Source organism: Martes martes (assembly GCF_963455335.1).
Source record: "Martes martes genome assembly, chromosome: X".
Taxonomy (NCBI): Eukaryota; Metazoa; Chordata; class Mammalia; order Carnivora; family Mustelidae; genus Martes; species Martes martes.
Window position 1 is genome coordinate 92542430 of NC_137897.1, and position 20434 is coordinate 92562863.

The following is a 20434-nucleotide window of genomic DNA, read 5'->3' on the forward strand; positions in this document are numbered from 1 at the left end:
TTCTAAATCTAACTTTGCACAAGTAACCCATGTAAAAAATGTACATTTTTCAAAACTTGTAAATAAAAATAACCTTAAAATTTTGTAGTCAAGGTATAATTATATTTTAGTTCACTATGAACTTTTAGTATTAACTTAATTGGAATCTCATATCTACTCACTTTCCCCCTTGAAATAAACATGGTAAAAGAAAAATACACGCTGGGAGAGGAAAAAGAGTAGATACTGTTGGAGGGAACCTTCTTTCTTGTCATAAGTGTTAATGCTTTGTTCTTTTTTTAACGTTTTAACAAGAATGTGAAACTGTTAAATAAAACAAAGTTCCCTCAGCACACAGTACGGTCAATCAAGCGTGTGTTGGGGAGGGGGTGATAGACAAACCTGGGTATTTACCAGTGCCCCCAGGGACCAAGATCTGCCTTGTTGATCCTGACATTCCACCTCTTTAAGAAGCCCTAGCTTAGGGCGCCTGGGTGGCTCAGTGGGTTGAGCCTCTGCCTTCAGCTTGGGCCATGATCTCAGAGTCCTGCATCAGGCTCTGCTCAGCAGGGAGACTGCTTCTCCCCCATCTCTCTCTACTTGTGATCTCTCTCTGTCAAATAATATCTTTTAAAAAAAATTTTTTTAAAGATTTATTTATTTATTTGACAGAGAGAGATCACAGTAGACAGAGGCAGGCAGAGAGAGAGAGAGGGAAGCAGGCTCCCCGCTGAGCAGAGAGCCCGATGCGGGACTCGATCCCAGGACCCTGAGATCATGACCTGAGCCGAAGGCAGCGGCTTAACCCACTGAGCCACCCAGGCACCCCATCTTTTAAAAAAAATTTTTTAAGAAGCCCTAGCTTAAAAGCAAATAGTACCAAACTATTATAAAATGGTATTTTAACTCCCCAGTGAAGTTTGGGAGTACAGGTATCCTCAATCTTGTTTTAACAAAATTGCTTTCTTCTGGGGAAGAACTGGTCTCATTTTAAAGAGCCAAGAACAGTGACTATAGAAACGCTTGCCTCTTGTCTGGGGTAGGGGGCTAAATGAAATTAAACTAAGTCTTTATATGGGGGCACCTGGGGAGCTCAGGTCATGATCTCCAGTTCCTGGGATGGAGCCCCAGATCAGGTGCTCTGCTCAGCGGGGAGTCTGCTTCTCCCTCTCCCTCTGTGCGCATTCTCTCTCAAATCCTAAAAAATGAGTCTTCATGGGGTATGTACTATATTCATCCTTTAAGACATGGCCCCTAAAGGAACCTCAGTGTGGCAGAGTTCGTTCAATGCACATACTGGTTGATCCCACCTAGGAGCATCAATCTTAAATGTGCTTCACACTTTCCCTTAAGTCCATTTCTGCTTCAGAGTAGAACCACATTAAATTGGTCTTTATTTGGTAGATTAGTTTTACCTTAACTTTTTCATCCTATTGTGGCTGGGTACCTTAAATAGTGACACTATTAGTCACACTTTAAAAAATTAAGGTGAGATCCATAACGGGCAGATTTAATTTTTTCTTTTTACACACCTCCTGAGAAACACCATCTTTCCCATGGGATTATCCATGTATCATTACAACAGCTGATCTCTAAAAGCATCATGTCCACAGTCAAAGGCACTACAAAAACCAAACATTGAATGCTAATTTGCCTTTTTTTCTTTACAATTTTTTGTTTTTTTAACAAATGCCACTGGCTGCCTACATATAATTAGAACAGTAAGGTTAAAACAGATTTGTAAGGTCCCCTTACAAATGGCAGTCTGATTGGAACCTGAATCTTCAATTCTGCCCCTTCTGATATGGGGAAGGTGGCATGAGGGAGAACCATGAGGACTGTAATCAAGCTATAATCAAGAGTCCTTTATTTAAGACCCATCTCCAGCTTCAGGGCTTACTCACAGCAAAGTCAATGCACTGTATCCTACTTAAAAAAAAAAAAGTTTCCCAAAAGAATGCATGAAATTCCCATTCATTTTGCAATTAAAGGAGAGGAAAAAAAAATCTAAAAAGTAGATCTTTGAGACTCGAGGCTATATATGTAACTGAAAGAGTTACTTCTTCGGTATAACTTACTTAGTTCAAATAAAACTTGAAGCAGTTCATTTATCTTTGGTTTTACAGCAAAGTTTCTGAGTTACAAAATGACTGCTCTTTAGAAGAAAAGGAAAATAGAGGAGCCAAGAGAATGGGGAACAGAATAGGGACAAAACAGGACAGCAAGGTTGTCAGTAGCTCATTCTCAATGTATTTTATTGTCATGCAGAGTTAAGTGACTTCAACCTAATTCCACATCAATACCAAAGCTGATCTAAGAAGTCAACAAGGGCGCCTGGGTGGCTCAGTGGGTTAAAGCCTCTGCCTTTGGCTCAGGTCATGATCCCAGGGTCCTGGGGTCGAGCCCCACATCTGGCTCTCTGCCTGGCAGAGAGCCTGCTTCTTCCTCTCTCTTTCTGCCTGCCTCTCTGCCTACTTGTGATCTCTGTCAAACAAAATCCTTTTTTTTTAAATTTTTATTTATTTATTTGACAGACAGAGATCACAAATAGGCAGAGAGGCAGGCAGAGAGAGAGGAAGGGAAGCAGGCTTCCCGCTGAGCAGGGAGCCCGATGCGGGGCTCGATCCCAGGACCCTGGGACCATGACCTGAGCTGAAGGCAGAGGCTTTAACCCACTGAGCCACCCAGGCGCCCCTGTCCAACAAAATCTTAAAAAAAAAAAAAAAAAAAAAGTCAGCAAATCTGGATCCTCAAACCCAGAACCAAATGTATAGTTGGCCCAATTATTTCAGAGCCCTAACTCTTACTACGTTAATATTGTTCTGTTAAATTTATCTAAGAAAACCAGATTTATGTCCCTACTCCCCACAGCCCTTCCCCTGTCCAACCATTTTGGGAAGAGAAAATAAATGTAAAGGGAGAAACGAGTTTTCACCCCCCCCCCAGCACTGCCCCCGGCTCCCCTTGATCTGCAAAGCCACTCTTACTCAGGAGAACTAAAGCTGGCTTTTCTAACTTGCTAACTGAGCCACAGCTTCTCCAGGTTGGCATGAGCCCTGTAGTTTTAAAAAACAAATCCTATAAAATCTATAAACATCTTAGCTTATGTTCCCTTTGCCATTGTTAAAACAATAAGTGCCCAAATAAAATGCACACCTCATCTCTCTTCCCACCAACATTAGGAAAGGCCACGCACTAGAAGAGAAAGGGAGTTAGTAAAAAGCAAGTGTCACAGTTTTAATAGCTGTGGATGACTAAAACCTAGAGATCCAGGTATAAAAGCCAATCCCTTTTTATTTTTTAAACTGATTTAACTATAATGGGCAGCTTTTTCGTTCCAAAATATGAGAGGAGAAAGGAAATTACTGTTTATTGTGGGCCAATTACATGTCAAGTATGGTGCTAAATGTTTCCAGACACTGTGAACAACCTAATCGTTCTATCATTTCACTGGCGTGTTTAACTCTCGGTATTACTATTCATCTCTAAATAGTGACACTTGATTTATCGGAGCTACAAGACCAAAATCACGTAAAAGGACACAGCTGGAGGTCTGGTTGTGGCCGGCGTGTTGGTCCATAGGAAAGTGACGGGTGACCGACCAGCTGTTCATCTCGGCTAAGTTATTACGTTCACCCACGTATGCTCTGGTGTTGAAACATTTTGTGCAAACGCCACTTCCCGTCTCCTGATAACCCAAAGTGTGGCTCCTAGGCTGCTGCCCAAAATAAGCACGCTGCCATTTTGATCAACATCAGCTCCTTTTTATTCAGGAAGCATACACTAGTTCTTTTTTATACATTTTTTTTTACATTCCAGAAATAAGCGAAAATAGCAGTTTTAAATATGTTACAAAGTTGGCTTTTGGGGCTTAATAAGCTGTGTGAGAGAGGGACCGGCCGACTGACCTTTTCGTCCAAGCACCAGTGTGTCTGCGGTCTTTCACCCGGTCCTGCCACGGCCGCGGCCACCCAGGCTGTGCCGCACGCCCGGGCGGCGGGACGGCTGTAACGCGGAGTTGCTACAAGGCCCCGCTGTGAGGCCCCGAGGACAAACAGCTCCAGCTTCCTTCCTTCGGGTTGGGTCAAAGTTTGTGAAACTTCTCAACGGCTCTCTCAAGTAGTGCTCTCTCGGCATGAAGACTAGGATTTGTTAAAACTCATATACCACAAGGTAACAGTAAATCACTTCCAATATTCCAGAAACCACATGGTAGAAGTTATAAATAAATGAACACTAAAATTACTTTAAGAAAGTTTTACATCATTTAGTCGGGAAGGACATTTACACGTACAGCACAATTTACCGTTAAACATTCTTGAACTGGCTTCACACAAAGATGAAAATAGTAATACAAAACGACCCAGTGTCTTCAGGAAGTCTGAAGTTCAGACTGGAGTTTGACCGTCATCGCGGTCAACATCACTACTGTTGCAGGCTGCTGTGCTATGCCCTTTAAAATGGGAATTTCCTTCTCGGGGTGAAATTCCATTGCGATACGTGTTCTTGCTTTGTACAAACTACTAAAATCGGAGGGACACAGCAATATGAAAGACACAAACAGTAACTGCACAATATCATCTGCGGGACCGAAGCTAATACGGGCAGACAGAATTCTTCAGGTTCTGATAGCTAATAGAGCACTATAGGAAATGAACAAGGTGAAACATCTTAAGAATGAATGTACTCTGCAACCAGGACATGTGGCATTTCTTTAATTCACACATCTGCCTCCTTGGGCGTTTACAAAATAAATTAGTTAAGAGCTCAATTGGCTTGAGGCATCACGAGCTCGTAATGCCCCACTTGGCCTTCCTGCTTGAGCTGATCTAGTAGGTCTTCCTTCCGTCTTTTTCTTCCTACCACCAAGTACCTATCGTGGCCGACCCCGTGCGACTTACTCTTAAGGCCGTACTTCTGGGCAATCTGGTGTATCTGCTTCCGCTCGTCGTTAGTCAGCTCCGTGGAGAAAGTCAAATCCGTGTGGCTCTCGGAGCGGGCGTAGTTGCGGATGATCTGCTCAATATCTCTCTTGGCGATTTTGTTCACCCTCTCCACGTCAAGACCGAGCCCTTCTCGCTTATGCTGCTCTTTGACAGAGATGGGCTCCCGAATGCCCTCGCCAGATTTACCTAAACCACCGCCCGTCCAGCCCATCTTTCTCAGCAGCTGGTTTCCTATGTTGTCTTCTTTGATCTGTTGTTTGTAAGCCTCCTCCGCTGAGCGGCCCTGGATTTCATTTCTGGAAATCACATCTTCGATAGCCCCCTTCTTCAAATTGTTGATGACGGTTGGCTGGGTCTTCTTAAGGGTTTTCACAGCTTCCCCGGCAGCTTCATATTTGACCGTCTTCTTCACCCCGACGGCTTCTGCGATCACTTCACTCTCGAGGATCACCTTGCATTTCCACCGGAGGCCCGTCATTCTTTCGTAGACGTACTCGACCGTCATGCGGTTGAACTGGGCCGTGTCATTCAGGGTGCACACCGGATTTGAAGAATTCTCGTAAACTACCAGATCCTTTATATCTTTCTTCTTTCCAGATCCCCTGGGTGAAGAGCCTGTCTGGCACTGTGAACTTTTGACTGAGGGGTAGGTGGGCTGTGTTTTCTGGAGGATTTTCAAGGCCTCATCAGCAGCCGCGTGTTTACTTGTTTTTTTGGTTCCATAACCTTCAGCTAAGCAGTGGTCTTGCAGAAACACACGGCAACGCCACGTGCGGTTTGGCATCATCTCATACTTGTACTCGACTGACATCTTGTTGTACGAGGCGGAATTGTTGAGGATGCCGATCGCATCGTTTGCGTTTTCGGTAAGGACAAAATTGGTCCAGTGTTTGGCGGAAGCGTTAAAAATCGGCTGCCCGGAGGCGTCTTTAGCGAGCACCACCAGCTCCTCTGGCGGCTTCAGGGCCGGAGGAAAGTCATGGGTGGGCATGCCGACCTGACACACCACAAGGTCCTCCCCGACTGTGTGCTTGAACTTCCGCCGGACGACTCGAACTTCAATACGCTTCTGCAGGAGTTTCACAGCTAGCTCAGTAGCTCGATCCCTGGACCCATTTTTGCTGCCGGCGTAACCGGTGGTTAAGTAGATATTTTGGCATCTGACTTCACACGCATAACCGTCTGTTAGAAGTTTTTTATTTTTGGGGATGTCAGCAGGAGGGATCTCTTTTAAAGGAGCATATATGTACTCGGGATTTGTCTTACATGCCTGAATACACCGAGTTAACATATAGGTGTAATTGATTTTATCAGAGCCAGAAGTCATCTCCGGGTTCGAAAGGTTCTTCCAGATAGTCGCTGTCAATTTTTCAATAAAGTACTGCTTCTCGGCTACCACCGACTCAGGAAATGTCTGTGACGGGGAAGGCTCAGGGCCCGACTGAGGGTTTGCCGGCTGCGACGTGCTGCTTGGGGCGGGGTTCCCGCTGTCAAAATACATGTTGGCTGTTACGGGCTGCTCTTTTGTGAAAATAAATCCTGATGAATCACAATACTGAGAATTCCCATCTTGCACACTGAAAGAGTCTTGAGTATAATCTTGGTAAATGTCTCTTGGCATGCCGGCAAAATGTGTTTGTTCATTTACCTCTTTTGTTTGAGGGCCATAGGGATCTTCCTGTCTCTCATCCTTTGAACTACTAGCTACAAAATGCACAGGCTCAAAACGAGGTCTCGCATGCAATTTGGAACCGGCTTGCTTTTTAGGAGGATTTTGACCTATAGAATGAGTGAAATTTACAATTCATTAAAAAGGGAGTATTTCAAAAGAAGCAAACAGCAAGACAGTACCAACTGTGTCATTTGCACTTTGGTACAAGACACTTCCCATCACAAAAACTTCAGGGCATTTAGGGGAAGGGACTCAAATATCAACACAGGATTCTGGCAGAAGAAGGGATATTGCCTGTCCCACGTGTAAGGGAAGAAAGTTGACAGAAAATATGCCACCGAATCAGGTAGGCAGGTCACCACCATACGTGACTGGTAGGTGCTTCTGTATCTAACAAGGTAAAACACAGGTGAAGTGTACCAGGTTGTTCCAGGATAATCTCACCCCACCTGTGCTGGAGAGCACCCTTCATAAAAAACTGTGAACAGAAGAGACGGCTCTAGCGCAAAAGAGGTGACAGCCGAGGCGTGTACACAGCCTCTCTCTTTGGCAGCAGACGTAACTCTGTCACAGTTCTTTATGTGATTGTGGCTAAAAATCAAATGAAAAATAATAATCAAAAGATCCCAAAGGTTTTCAGCTTCAAAATCTTAGTTCTGACCCATTCTGCACAAAAGGGTGGTTTGGTCTATTTTATTTCTAGAACCAAACAGCAGCTGGAGACCAGTGATTTATGGGGGACAGCGAACTGAACGCTGTGGAAGGACTCTCTGTTGAGGCTAGACCAGACACTGGAGCTTCCTCCCGACACCACTGCTCAGTAGAAAGCTGGTCTGTCTTGGACCCATCCAAGAACATTTAGTTACTTAGATGTTCAAATGATCAGAGTATAAGGTTGTTCTGCTTAGACGGAGGTTCCATGGCATGGACTTTATGGATAGCGTTATCGTGTGACATCAGTATTCTTAGTTTTCAGTTCCTTTCAGCATCCTCAAAACAAAACAAAACTGTACATAACTAAGTTAAAACTCTTTCACATTTGTGTAAGATCCAATGTTCCCAATGTTACTGAAGACCATATACCACACTCATACCATTTTTTAAAAAGCCATGTTGTTTCTCCAAACCCCACCTTCCAGAAACAAGTATACTCACCGTCACATGTCGAGAGGTGACGTTTTTGACCTTTGGAAGGTTTGGACAGCATCAGATCATATGAAGGCATCTCCCCAATATCAATACCTTCAGCCATTTGGAGAATTTTTTCCATCAGGCGTGGGCTGTACCTATTTAAATTAATAGAATCTACAGTTAAAACAGATACGAATGCAGTTTTTAAAAAGCTTCTACATGAGGTCATCTTGTAATTGCTCCCACAGGACTATGTCAACAGAGTATCTTAGCTCTAAAACTAAAGAATGTGTCCTATAATATTTACCTATCAAAAGGGTAATTATGTTACTGTCATTAGAAGACATAGGAACATAAAAGCAAGACACTTAAGGGAAGATCTTTTAATTTGAATTAAAAGCATCCATATCAACTCATGACTTCTATCGTATATGTATATCATGTGTAAATAACTGCATCTGTGTATTTACAGAAGTACTCAGAGTGTTAAGAGTGGCTGGGATATTGACATCCAGACTGTGGTTTTTACCATTTCCCATAAAAAAGAATCAGGGTCCTTAGAGAAATGGCTGATTCCAAGTCTGGGGGAGGAAATGTACAAGATGAACCTGGGAGATATTCCTGTGCCTGGAAACAAGGAAGCTGTGAAAGGCCTCAGGAGTTGTGTCAAATGGACTCAAAAGCCAATGTGAACATATTCCTACCGGCAAAGTAAGCCAACCAGAGTAGCAATGAGAATAATGACCTGCAGTGGATTCAGACACAACAAATATACTAACAATCTGTTAGTTTACAATGATACTTAAAAACTCATTACTGGTCACCTTTGGAAGACAGCAGGGAATCAAGTCATTACTCCCCAAACAGGTAATATTAAAGGAAGAAAGCAAGCATTTATCTGGTATTTTTCTGTACAAATTGTACATCAGAGTAACTAAGAGTCAATGAGAAAAATCTCTTTTATGGAAGCATTCCAGCTAGTAACTGGAAGAACTATAGACTACTGCCATTCTGCAACCCATCATAAAATAATCATCATCAGTGGCTGCTAGGCCTATGAGGTGAAAAGCTGATGGGGAAGAACCCAGAAAGAGACCCCCAGAAACATGTTCAAGTCGCAAAAGCAACTCAATAGAGGAGGCCATGCTTTTCAGTAAATGGTGCTGGAGTAAGTGGGCAACGAACCCCAACCTCACTTCTCATCCCAAAATTCATTGAAAATGTGTCACAGACCTAAATGTAAAATGTAAAACTAATTATTAAAAAAAACAAACAAACAGGGCGCCTGTGTGGCTCAGTGGGTTAAAGCCTCTGCCTTCAGCTCAGGTCATAGTCTCAGGGTTCTGGGATCGAGTCCCACATAGGGCTCTCTGCTCTGCGGGGAGCCTGCATCCCCCTCCCCCCCGCTCTCTGCCTACTTTGATCTCTGTCAAATAAATAAATAAATAAATAAAATCTTAAAAAAAAAAAAAACATAGAAAATCTTCAGAATCTAGGGCTAGGCCAACAGTTCTCATACTTGACACCAAAAGCAAGATCCATAAAAGGAAAAACTGATAAAATGGACTTCATCAAAATTAAAAACTTTTGCTCTCAAAGCCCCTGTGAGAGGACAAAAGACAAGCTACAGACTGGGAGAGATATTTACAAACCAAACACCTGACCCGCCCCCCCCCCCAAAAAAAAACTCCACAAAAACTAGTATGCAGTATAACAATCTCTCAAAATGCAACTATATATATATATATATATATATGTATATGTGTGTGTATGAACAAAAAGACATGAACAGAACATTTAACCAAAGAAGACACATATATTGCAAATAAGCACATGAAAAGACGGTCAACATCATTAACCAGAGAGAGATGTAACTTAAAACCACAATGAGGTATCACTATGCACCCTCAGAATGGCTAAAGTAAAAAAGAGCGACAACATCGAATGCTGGCAAGGCCACAGAGGAACTGGACCGTTCATCGACCGCTGGAGGGAATGTAGAATCGTACGGCCACTCTGGAAAACAACTTGGAAGCGTCTTATAAAATTAAACATGCAATTACCACATAACCTAGCAATGACCCCTTTTTTGGAGCCATTTATCTCAGAGAAATCAAAACTTACATTCACACAAAAACCTGTACGTGAATGCTCACAGCAGTTTTATTTGTAACTGCCAAAAACTGCAATCCGCTCAGAAGTCCGTCAACAGGCAGATGGTCAAACTGGTACGCGCACCCCTCAGAACACTACTCAGCAATACGAAGTAAACTACTGATACACACAATACCATGGTGAGTGGGAAGGAAACGGATGTGATCTGTTTGTTTTTAAAGATTTTATTTATCTGTCAGAGAGAGAGAGAGCACGTGCACACAGCAGGGGGAGTGGCAGCAGAGGGAGAAGCAGGCTCCCTGTTGAGCAAGGAGCCTGATGCAGGGCTCAATCCCAGGACCCTGGGATCATGACCTGAGCCAGAGGCAGATGCTTAACTGACTGGGCCACCCAGGCGCCCCGGATGTGGTTATAAAAGCGTGATGTGAGGGATCCTTGTAGTACTGAAACTATTCAATATCTTGAATGTGGCAGTGGATACACAAACCTCCACATGCAATATTGTTTCAACCAAAAACACATGCGTGCATACACACACACACACACACACACAGTACTAGTAAAACTGGGAGACTGAATAAAATCAGTGGATTGTTAACAATATCACTGTCATAGTTTTGATAACACACAATAATTCTGCAAAACATTACCACTGGGAGAACTGGGTAAAGAATGCAGGGCATCTCTTTGTATTATTTCCTACAACTGCATGTGAATCTATAATTATCTCAATAAAAATTTTGATTAAAAAAAGTTGATGGGGGGGCACCTGGGTGGCTCAGAGGGTTAAGCCTCTGCCTTCGGCTCAGGTCATGGTCTCAGGGTCCTGGGATTGAGCCCTGCATCGGGCTCTCTGCTCAGTGGGGACCCTGTTTCTCCCTCTCTGCCTACTTCTGATCTGTGTCAAATAAATAAATAAAATCTTTTAAAGAAATAAAATAAAAATTAAAAAGTTGATGGGAACTTTATAATCTTAGTATCACTAAAAAATGAGACAAGCAGACATGTGTCCCTTATATGATATGACAGGAAATATAACACACTATCTATAAAGTATTGTCCTTCAAATAACTGAACCTGAACCTAAGCAAGTCCTTCACTCCCAGAAATATGTTAAACATCACCGTAAGAACATAGCCAGTGAAGGAAACACTATGTGACAATCCAGTTTCTTCGTCAAATCAACAGCATGAAAATAAACAGATAGGGGAATGCGGTTATAGATTAAAGGAGACAGATGAACCAAATACAATGCATGGACCTGGTATGGATCATGAATCAAACCAAAATACAAATGAGGGGCACTGGCTGGCTCAGTCCGTACAGCATGTGACTCTCGATCTCGGAGTTGTGAGTTTGAGCCCCATGTTGGGTGTACAAGATTACTTAAAAATAAAATTGAAAAAAATATACTTTGAGACAACGGGGAAAACTGACCATGGGTTTTAAGAAATTACTGTTAAGGGGCACCTGGGTGGCTCAGTGGGTTTAAGCCTCTGCCTTCGGCTCAGGTCATGATCTCAGGGTCCTGGGATCGAGCCCCACATCAGGCTCTCTCCTTGGTGTGGAGCCTGCTTTACCCTCTCTCTCTGCCTGCCTCTCTGCCTACTTGTGATCTCTCTGTCAAATAAATAAAATCTTTTAAAAAAAAAAAAAAGAAATTACTGTTAATTTTGTTGAGTATAAACAATGGTATTATGACTCTAGTTTTTAAAATACTTTATTTGACAGAGAGACACAGCGAGAGAGGGAACACAAGCAGGGGAAGTGGCAGAGGGAGAAGCAGGCTTCCTGCAGAGCAGGGAGCCCAATGCAGGGCTCCATCCCAGGACCCTGGAATCGTGACCTAAGCCAAAGGTAGATGCTTAAAGACTGAGCCACCCAGGCGCCCTATTTTTAAAGTAGGCTCCACACCCAGCATGGAGCCCAACATGGGGCTTGAACTCACAACCCTGAGATCAAGACCTGAGCTCTGAGCTGAGATCACCCAGGCACCCCTATCAGGACTCTATTTGTAAAAATTCTTACCTGTGAGGCACCTGGGTGGCTGTGTTGGTTAATCATCCGACTCCTGATTTTGGCTCAGGTCATGGTCTCAGGGTTGTGAGACAGAGCCCAGTGATGGGCTCAATGCTCAGCAGGCCCTGCTTAAGATTCTCTTTCTCTCCCTCTGCCCCTCCTCCCATGAAAAAAAATAAAAATAAAAACTCTTGTCCAGGACAGATACATACTGAAGTATTCGCAGGGGAAATGATGTCAAGATTTTTTTTTAAGATTTTATTTATTTATTTGACAGACAGAGATCACAAGTAGGCAGAGAGGCAGGCAGAAAGAGAGGGGGAGGTAGGCTCCCCGCTGAGCAGAGAGCCTGATATGGGGCTCGATCCCAGGACCCTGGGATCATGACCTGAGCTGAAGGCAGAGGCTTTAACCCACTGAGCCACCCAGGCGCCCCAAGATTTTCTTTAATATACTCCAGACTATCTCCCACAAGAAAAACTGGGGGCACAACCGAAGACATGAGAAGGGCAGCATGACACAAACTGTTGACACTGCTGGAGCTGAGTGAGGGGACATGGAGGTCCACTAAACTCTTTAACGTTTGTGTTTGATTTTTTTCCACAATAAATAGCTTTAAGATATACAATATTTAAAAGGCTTCCTTATAAAGTAGGTTGGCTGCTTGACAGAATATCCTGTAACTGCAGAGAAACAAACATAGAGGCTCAAATGAAGTCCTTGTTATCGTGGGGACCTACTCACCCTTCCTCCCTTGAGAGCCTTTCCTGGCCTATGATCAAAAGAGATGCCTGGTGGCATTTGGGAAGAAAGTTCTGAATATGAGTAACTATCATGCCTTGACATGAATAGGTTCTGAACCTGAAGGAGGGTAACATCTTCCACTTTTGGCCCAACCAGTTCCACACCCAGCAGACATCTTTCCTTGCAAAGCTGAGAAGTCAGGACACGGTGGGCTTCACGGAGACCAGTACAAGCTAGCTTGGTTTTAACCCGCATTTCCCACTGATAATTGCTCCTACTGCTGCTGCTAACATCAGTATTTAAATGCCAAAAGTAATTTTATTTTCATTTATTCTTATATAGCCAAAAAAAAAGAAAAGAAAAGAAAAAGAGAGTACAGCCTAAAACACCGTGCTTTCTATGTATCACTTCCATTCAGACTTGGGAGTCCAAATTCCAAGGTACAGGATGAAAACAGAAGATTATGAAAATGAAAGTCTATAAATCTTGAACTGGTGATGCCACTTTTGCTACCTGAATTGTACTACACTCAAGCCACTCACTGTGAGTTCCAGCCAAAATTCTCCAGACTTCCACTCCAGCCTGATCGCAAATACGGTGTACAACTATAAACGCCATGTATGTCAGACATACAGCCTGCACAAATGATGCATTTGGGGCTCATTCCATTCACTTTTCTCTCAGGCTTCTTCCAGCAGTAGTAATGATTATATACCTACTTCCTGTTCCCTATTCATTACATCTGCCACAAAATTCAATGTCACCCATGGGCTATAAAAATAAACCTTTGCGTAGGCTGTGAACACAGTCAGCTTCTCAGTCCTTTATTAGGAAGTCATAATACTGAGGAAACCCAACCAGCTCCAACAATAACAGAAAAGACTGTATAGTACCTGACTCTGACTCTTGACTATTCAGAGAACAATGCAAAAATTAATCTAGAGTCTTCAATAAAACCACTAGGTCTTATTTTATTTTATTCCCATTTCTAAAATTCTTCAGAGAATAGCTATCCAAGAACAAAGAAGTGGTTCCACAAATTTTAAATAAGCCAAGCCAGTTAAACTTTCATTACTGGCTTCCATTATGTGTTTTTGCATAGTAGATTTACTTATTTTTAAAAGATTTGCTTATTTATTTTACAGAAAGAGAGAGTACACCAGTTTCCATTATGTATTTTTTCAGAGTAGGTTTACTTATTTTTAAAAGATCTGTTTATTTATTTTAGAGAAAGAGAGGGAGCGCACCAGCAGGGAGAGGGAGAGAAAATCCCAGGCTGACTCCATTCTGAGCAGAGGCTGAGGCAGGGCTGGATCTCAAGACCCTCAGATGAGGACGGGCTGAAATCAAGAATGTTCGCTTAACTGACTGTGCCACCCAGGAGCCCATAAAGGCGTTACTTTGAAATCTGCTATAAGGGGTGCCTGGGTGGTGCAGTCGGTTAAGTGGTTAAGCCTCTGACTCTTGATTTCAGCTGAGGCCCTGATCTCGGGGTCGTGAGATTGAGCCCTGCCTCAGGCTCTGTGCTCAGCGCTGAGTCAGCTTGAGATTTTCTCTCTCTTCTCTCTCTCTGCCCCCACTCCTGCTCTCTTAAATAAACAAATAAATCTTTAAAATAATGAAGTGTCACCTTTCCTCCAGAAATTTTAGAGAACCCACCAAGAAAAGCACCTACAAACCCAACGACTAATAACCTCATTAACATCTGGAGTTTACTTTCTTTCCTTTCTCTATGCTTTCCATATCGCCGCCTCCCCTCCATATCTCCTACAGATCATCTATGCTGATCTGCACTCTGGTAGGGTGGGAGGTTGTTCTTAATTCATGAGATCATAGGTTTTTTTTCTATGTCATTACCACATGAGTTTTAATGGCTATATAATATTTTACCTTATGGAGATACCATGATGCAAAGTATCATTAAGGCAAATCTAATACAGTAATTTTGAGATGCATGCATATTATATATTTAAGTCTGTTAATTTACCCATTTGATCATAAATGCTTAAAAAAACAAAACCAAGAAAACCTCAGCAGGTCTTCAGGGTTTTCAAAAATAGCTTATTTTGTACCAAGCTTTTGGAAATCAGGATGCTATTCAACTGTCCCACCATGCCTGGCATACATAAAGATGATTTATAATGGACAAAGACATGTGACTCCATGAATCTTACATTCTTGGAAAAAGACAGGTGCATACTTATGATCTACAATGCACCTGAAATTTAACAAATATGTAGTAATGCTCCCCAAATTTTAAAAAATTTATTCAATTGTTCTTCTAGGTCCAAAGAACAGCTGAGGTTTGAAAACTAAACAAAGATCAGAATTTCCGAGTATAAAATTATTTATTCAAAACTATTAATAAGACTCTTAACATCATAAGGGAATAACCCACAGTCAGATTATTGACAAATCTTTTGAAAGGCCCCACTCCCATCTCTTTAGATGCAGGCCACCTATGTGCATAGTTAGGTTCACAACACGAGCTCAACTGGCACCTGCCTTCCAAAAATCAGTCTCATAGCAACAAGGAAGAGACAATAATCAAGGCAGCAAACCTGGTTTCATTTTAAGATACATTTTTCCTATAAATATCTCATCAAAAATCAACAGGCCAGGATTCTGCTTCTAATCCCATTGATGAAGAACCATCGAAAACCTGAATGCTCTAGTTAACCAAACATTCTGCTTTATTAAGTATAGATACATTATCTACAGTTTTTTTTAAGCTTTTATTCATTCATTTGACAGACAGAGACCACAAGTAGGCAGAGAGGCAGGCAGAGAGAGGAGGAAGCAGGCTCCCTGCCGAGCAGAGAGCCTGATGCGGGGCTCGAACCCAGGACCCTGAGATCATGACCTGAGCCGAAGGCAGAGGCTTTAACCCACTGAGCCACTCAGGCGCCCCATTATCTACAGTTCTTAAGTAAAAATTGTATGGTTCCCAGACATTGCTAGGAACAATTACGTGAGTGCTATAGATACAGTTGCTTAGAAGACTGCACCTTTTTTTTGTTTGTTTGTTTCAGGGATAGAATTTAGTGATTCATCAGTTTCCCATAACACCCAGTGCTCATTCCATCAAGTGCCCTCCTTCACGCCCACCGCCCAGTTACCCCATCTCCCCACCTACCTGCATTAACCTTTCATTTGCCACAAGACATATCTTAGAAATTTCTTGCAGGAAAAAATCTTTTGACAGGTTGTTTACTTTTACGAAACAGACAAAACAGTGAAGAGAAAGAATTTCAGCTATTTGAGCTTCCTGGTTGCCTGGACCATGAGGGAAAAAAATTATCAAAAAGCAGACTGGAAAAGCACTGCTTTATTTTATCCTATAAAGCAGTGGTTCTCATGGTATAATCACCGGACCAGCATCACCTGATCATCAGTATCACCTGGGAACTTGTTAAAAATGCAGATTCAGGGGTCCTGCTTCAGACCTACTGAATCAGAAAGCCTGGGGTGGGGCCCCAGCAATCTGTGTTTCAACAAGCCCGACAGCTGACTGTGATGCTCACGTAAGTTTGAGAACCACTGCTGCAGAATCAAGATAGTCAAGCTTGTACCATGAAAATCACCACTATCACCAAAAGAAATGAAACACAGCGTGCCTCCCTAAACGTGTGAGCACCTCCTGTCTTGGTCTTATGATGAAGGAGTTTTCAAAGATACCCCTGACCTAGGAGTTATTTTGGCCCTAACTAAAAGGGAACACAGAAAGCCCTTCTTTGCAGGGCGGGGTGGGGGGTGCTACTGTTTACAACCTGTTCCCAAAGTCAAGGGATGAACCACAAAGCAACAATTAAATTTAGAATAGGCTGCTACACCATGTATTCTGCAGTTCCCTTGAGAGAACAATCTTCTGTCATAGAAGAACAGACCAGAAAATGACTCTGCCAACATCTACCTTAAGAAGTACTGGAATGCAGATTTACACCCCCCCCACCAAAGCTGACAGCTGGATGAAGCCTGACTAACATGGAACACTGCATGTGGTCCCTGGCTTCCAAGATTCTTTTTTGCCCCTTCCCTTTCTCCTGTATCTATGTTATCAGATACAATGTAAACATTCTTCAGTTAAGCTATCTGATAATGTTATGGCAATTCTTGTAGTGACAGAACTGACCTAACTAAAATGTGACACGAAATGTGTGTATGTCTGTGTACATATATATGTTCATTCATCTTGTTACACACACACCCTACACACAGATGTGCTCAGGCGAGTGCACACACACACAAAATGTCCCGGATGCTTAAGCTTTTAACACCAACTACCACTGGCCTGCTTTGTGCTGGTTAATGCCCTGGTTATATAAAGGGCTGTTGTTCTTGGAATGAAATCCTGAGATATAATAATGATGTGGCTTGTGTCAGTTACTTGCTTTCACTCCTGGTCCATCCTTCCCAAATACAGCAGCCGTGTCTCAGTGGAAAGAGCACTAGAAGACCTGAGTCCTAGTCCCAACTGTGGGACCTTGGAAAAGTCACTTAACTTCTTGGCCTCCATTGACTTAGCTGTAAAAATGAGATATCACCTAATTCCCAAGGTTGTTGTATTAAGAGAGATACATAAATAAAATATGTTGTACATTATAAAGTTATACTCATCTGTTATCCCATACATATTTATTGAGTGGCCATCGTGCAGAAGACACTATTCTAGGCACTGAAGATAAAGTGTGAACAAGAAAGCAAAAATCTCTTTCCCAAAAGAGCTTATGTTCTTGTGGGAAGGTAAGATTTATTATTAACACAAAGGATAGCTATTCTCCCCCATGTAAATTTTTTTTCAGGATTCAGGTTTCCCATGGCCTTCTGTGATATCAAGGAAATGTATGATTATAGAATAAAGGTACTTTTCAACTGCAAAAACAATATTGTTAAGTGAAGGTCAATTAGATTTATCCGAATTGATTAATAACTGAGGTTTCCCCAGTTGTAACCAGTTCCTCCAGTAAAATAATCATTGTCTCTGGAGGCAGAAATTATACTAACCTAGAGAAAATAGGAAAAAATAAATTTTGGTGATCAGAGGAAAACAGTATACACTAGAGACTGTGTTCAACAATTAATGGTAGACGTGGACAATACTATTTTTCTGTATCTGTTATGGTCATTCCTAGAACTGAACTGACTGAATTTGATCTGATCATTTTCCAGAATTTCTCATCCTTCCTAATAAAAAATTAACCGTGAGGCAGGAGTGTCCAAAAAAAGAAGCGTCTCCTCCGTCTTTCAAAGGAATGATTAGTCTAGGACCGATTTGGGGGTGCAGAAGGACAGAGGTCCAAGTAGTCCGTTTAAAAAAAATGCGCTTGAACCATACTGCAGTCTCCATTGAATGCAAAGAGCTCTAAAAGAGGCCTGTTCAGAAGGCGCACCAGGTTCTAGGAAAGGGGGGGTACACACGCGCGCACACACACACACACCCCTAAAGGCTCACCCAGAGGCCAAATATTAATTCTCCTGATCACATTTATGGTGAAAGGAGAGCAATTCATTTTTAGAGTAAAATATATCCATCTCTTTGTTTGCGTCCAGACACATTATGCGCAAATCCACAAGCAAGGCGGACCCTGCGGCTGAGAGACCTCATACAAACCGCTTCCCCAGGAGAAGACAGTAAAACCCCGCCGGGGGGCTGGTGCTGTTTTATTTAATGGGGATGAAGAGAGGGAGTGGTCAGGGAGACTAGCAGGGTTCCCTTCGGCCCCCACACCTCCCCACTCCGCCCGCAGACCCTCGAAGCCCCTACTGTCGAGTATCTCTGCTGATACCGCATCCTTGCAAGGTCCTACGCAGGTCCGAGATTCTGCTCTTCGTCATTTCCCACGCCCTCCAAAACCACCGCCACAATGACCACCCCTCAACAATCCCCTTCCAGCTGCTGCTTCATCTCCATCCCTGGTCCTGGAAGAGCTGCTCTCGCGATCCCCGCACCCTTCTTCTGGCTCTTATGTCATCCTCCACCACCTCGCTCGGCCGACCCCCCAGACCAGTACTGAATCCTCTGGTGTCCTCCAGCACCTCCAGATCTCCAGCCTCTAAGCCCTCGTCCGTACCCTGCCCCCGTCTCTGTCCCGAATCCCATCCCCGAGACCCCTACCGGGTCCCTAAGCCGACCCTCACACTCTCCTCACCTGCAGCCCAGGAAAACGTGGTTGGTCCAGGCGGCGGAGAGCGCGAGGAGCTGGTCCAGGGCAGCCCCGGGATAGCTGTGCAGGTGGCGACAGATGAAGCTGCGCCGCAGAGCCCACTGCCAGTCACTTTCGTGGCTATAGCGCCACTGCTCCAGCACTGGCTCGGGCGGGGGCGGCGGGAGGGGCGGCAGCGGCGGCGGCGGGAGGGGGGGCAGCGGCGGCGGCGACAGGAAGTCGCCCCCCAGCAGCAGACGTCCGCCAGCCATCTTCTCCGCCCCCAAGCAGGGACCCCAGGGATGAAGCCGGCTACCCACCAAGAACGAACGGGGACGGGGGCCGGTGGGAGGGGTCGCGTGAGGAGGGGCGCGCCGAGGCGTGAAGACCAACTCGCAGGGGACTGGAGTGTGTGCGTGGAGGGGTGACCGTTAAAAAGGAAAAGGCGAGCACGAGCTCACGTCCCGATGCCGGGGCGCACGCCGGCGGCACTCCTCCAACTCGTGGAGGCGCAGGAGGACGCCCGTCGCGGTCACACGCGCGCCGGGGAGGCCGGCCCGGCCCGGTGCTCCGCACCTCCAGCGACCCGCAGACCCACGCACTGCGCGGTGACCGGTGGGCGGGGGAGACACCAGCACGCTCTGCTCCCCCTCCTCTGGGCTCTAGGCTACCTACCCGCGTGCCGCCCCGAGGTTGTGAGGCCAGCGCGCGTGCGCCGCGGCTGTTCCCTAACTTCGAAATCCCGTCGCCGAATCTCGCGCGAAGTCCATTTTTCCCTTCTGTGACGACGGGCCTTTGACGCACTACGGTGACAAGCGGAGGGCGGGGACTTTGGGAAGGCAATTTTGGAAGGTTCTCTACAGTTCGGGAATATGATTCCCTCAAATCCCTGGAAGGCGTCCTCAGATGATTGTTGGCACAACGGCTCGCCTGGTGGCTTTTGCCTGGGTTTTTGAGCGGTGCGACAGTGGGACCGTGCCCTTTTTTGGGGGGGGGGAGGCGGGGACGGGGGACGTAGATTTGGATTTTACACCTTCTTTTTTTTTTAATGTCAGCTCTCCAAGGCGCCTTTTCTTCAGAGGCTAGCTTGGAAACCTCTGCATGGTGTGTTATTAACTTTGTATTTTATTGTGTAAACATAAGGAAAATGTAATACTGTATGGCAAAGAAAATTACCACAGCGCTACTTCTCAAGTTAGACACTTGTATCATCCATATGCCATTCCAACTGCTGACAAATACAGACACCATCTTTACACAGTTCTGATCGCAACTGCAAATAATTCTGTATGTCATGTATGAATTTAAAACGTGCAAAATATGACAAAATACAAAACGAGCGCAAATAAGAGGGTTAAAAGCTGCACAGCAGCAAATGGCTAACTCACTCGTTCGTCGAACGTATCACTCCACCTGTGGATCTGCTCCGGGCAGTTTCTTCAGTCTCTGTCTGCCGCCAACCTGCGATATTCAAGTAATCAACAAATATCTCCCAGCGGGAATTTATACAGCACCTACTGTACGCTCAATATAGTAGAAATATAAAGGAAAAAGAAACAGGGTTTTCTCTGTTGTTTGTCCTAGAACGGATTACGATCTTGATGGGGAAAAATAGTCCTGCATAAAACTCAGGGTCCCATGGGCAGCAGACCACTGGATGAGGTGGTTTTGACCCATTGCCCTCT

At 44.1% G+C, this 20434-nt stretch overlaps 1 protein-coding gene across 1 annotated transcript; it reads right to left on the reverse strand.

The window, feature by feature from the left end:
• Window positions 1-3725: 3725 nt before the first annotated feature.
• On the reverse strand, window positions 3726-19491 carry NKRF (NFKB repressing factor). Its single transcript, XM_080795402.1, has 3 exons — window positions 18756-19491; window positions 7753-7883; window positions 3726-6704 (listed from the first exon to the last, which is right to left on the reverse strand). The coding sequence occupies exons 1-3, from the start codon at window positions 19019-19021 to the stop codon at window positions 4747-4749; spliced, it is 2355 nt and encodes a 784-aa protein (XP_080651528.1). The 5' UTR covers window positions 19022-19491; the 3' UTR covers window positions 3726-4746.
• Window positions 19492-20434: the final 943 nt, after the last annotated feature.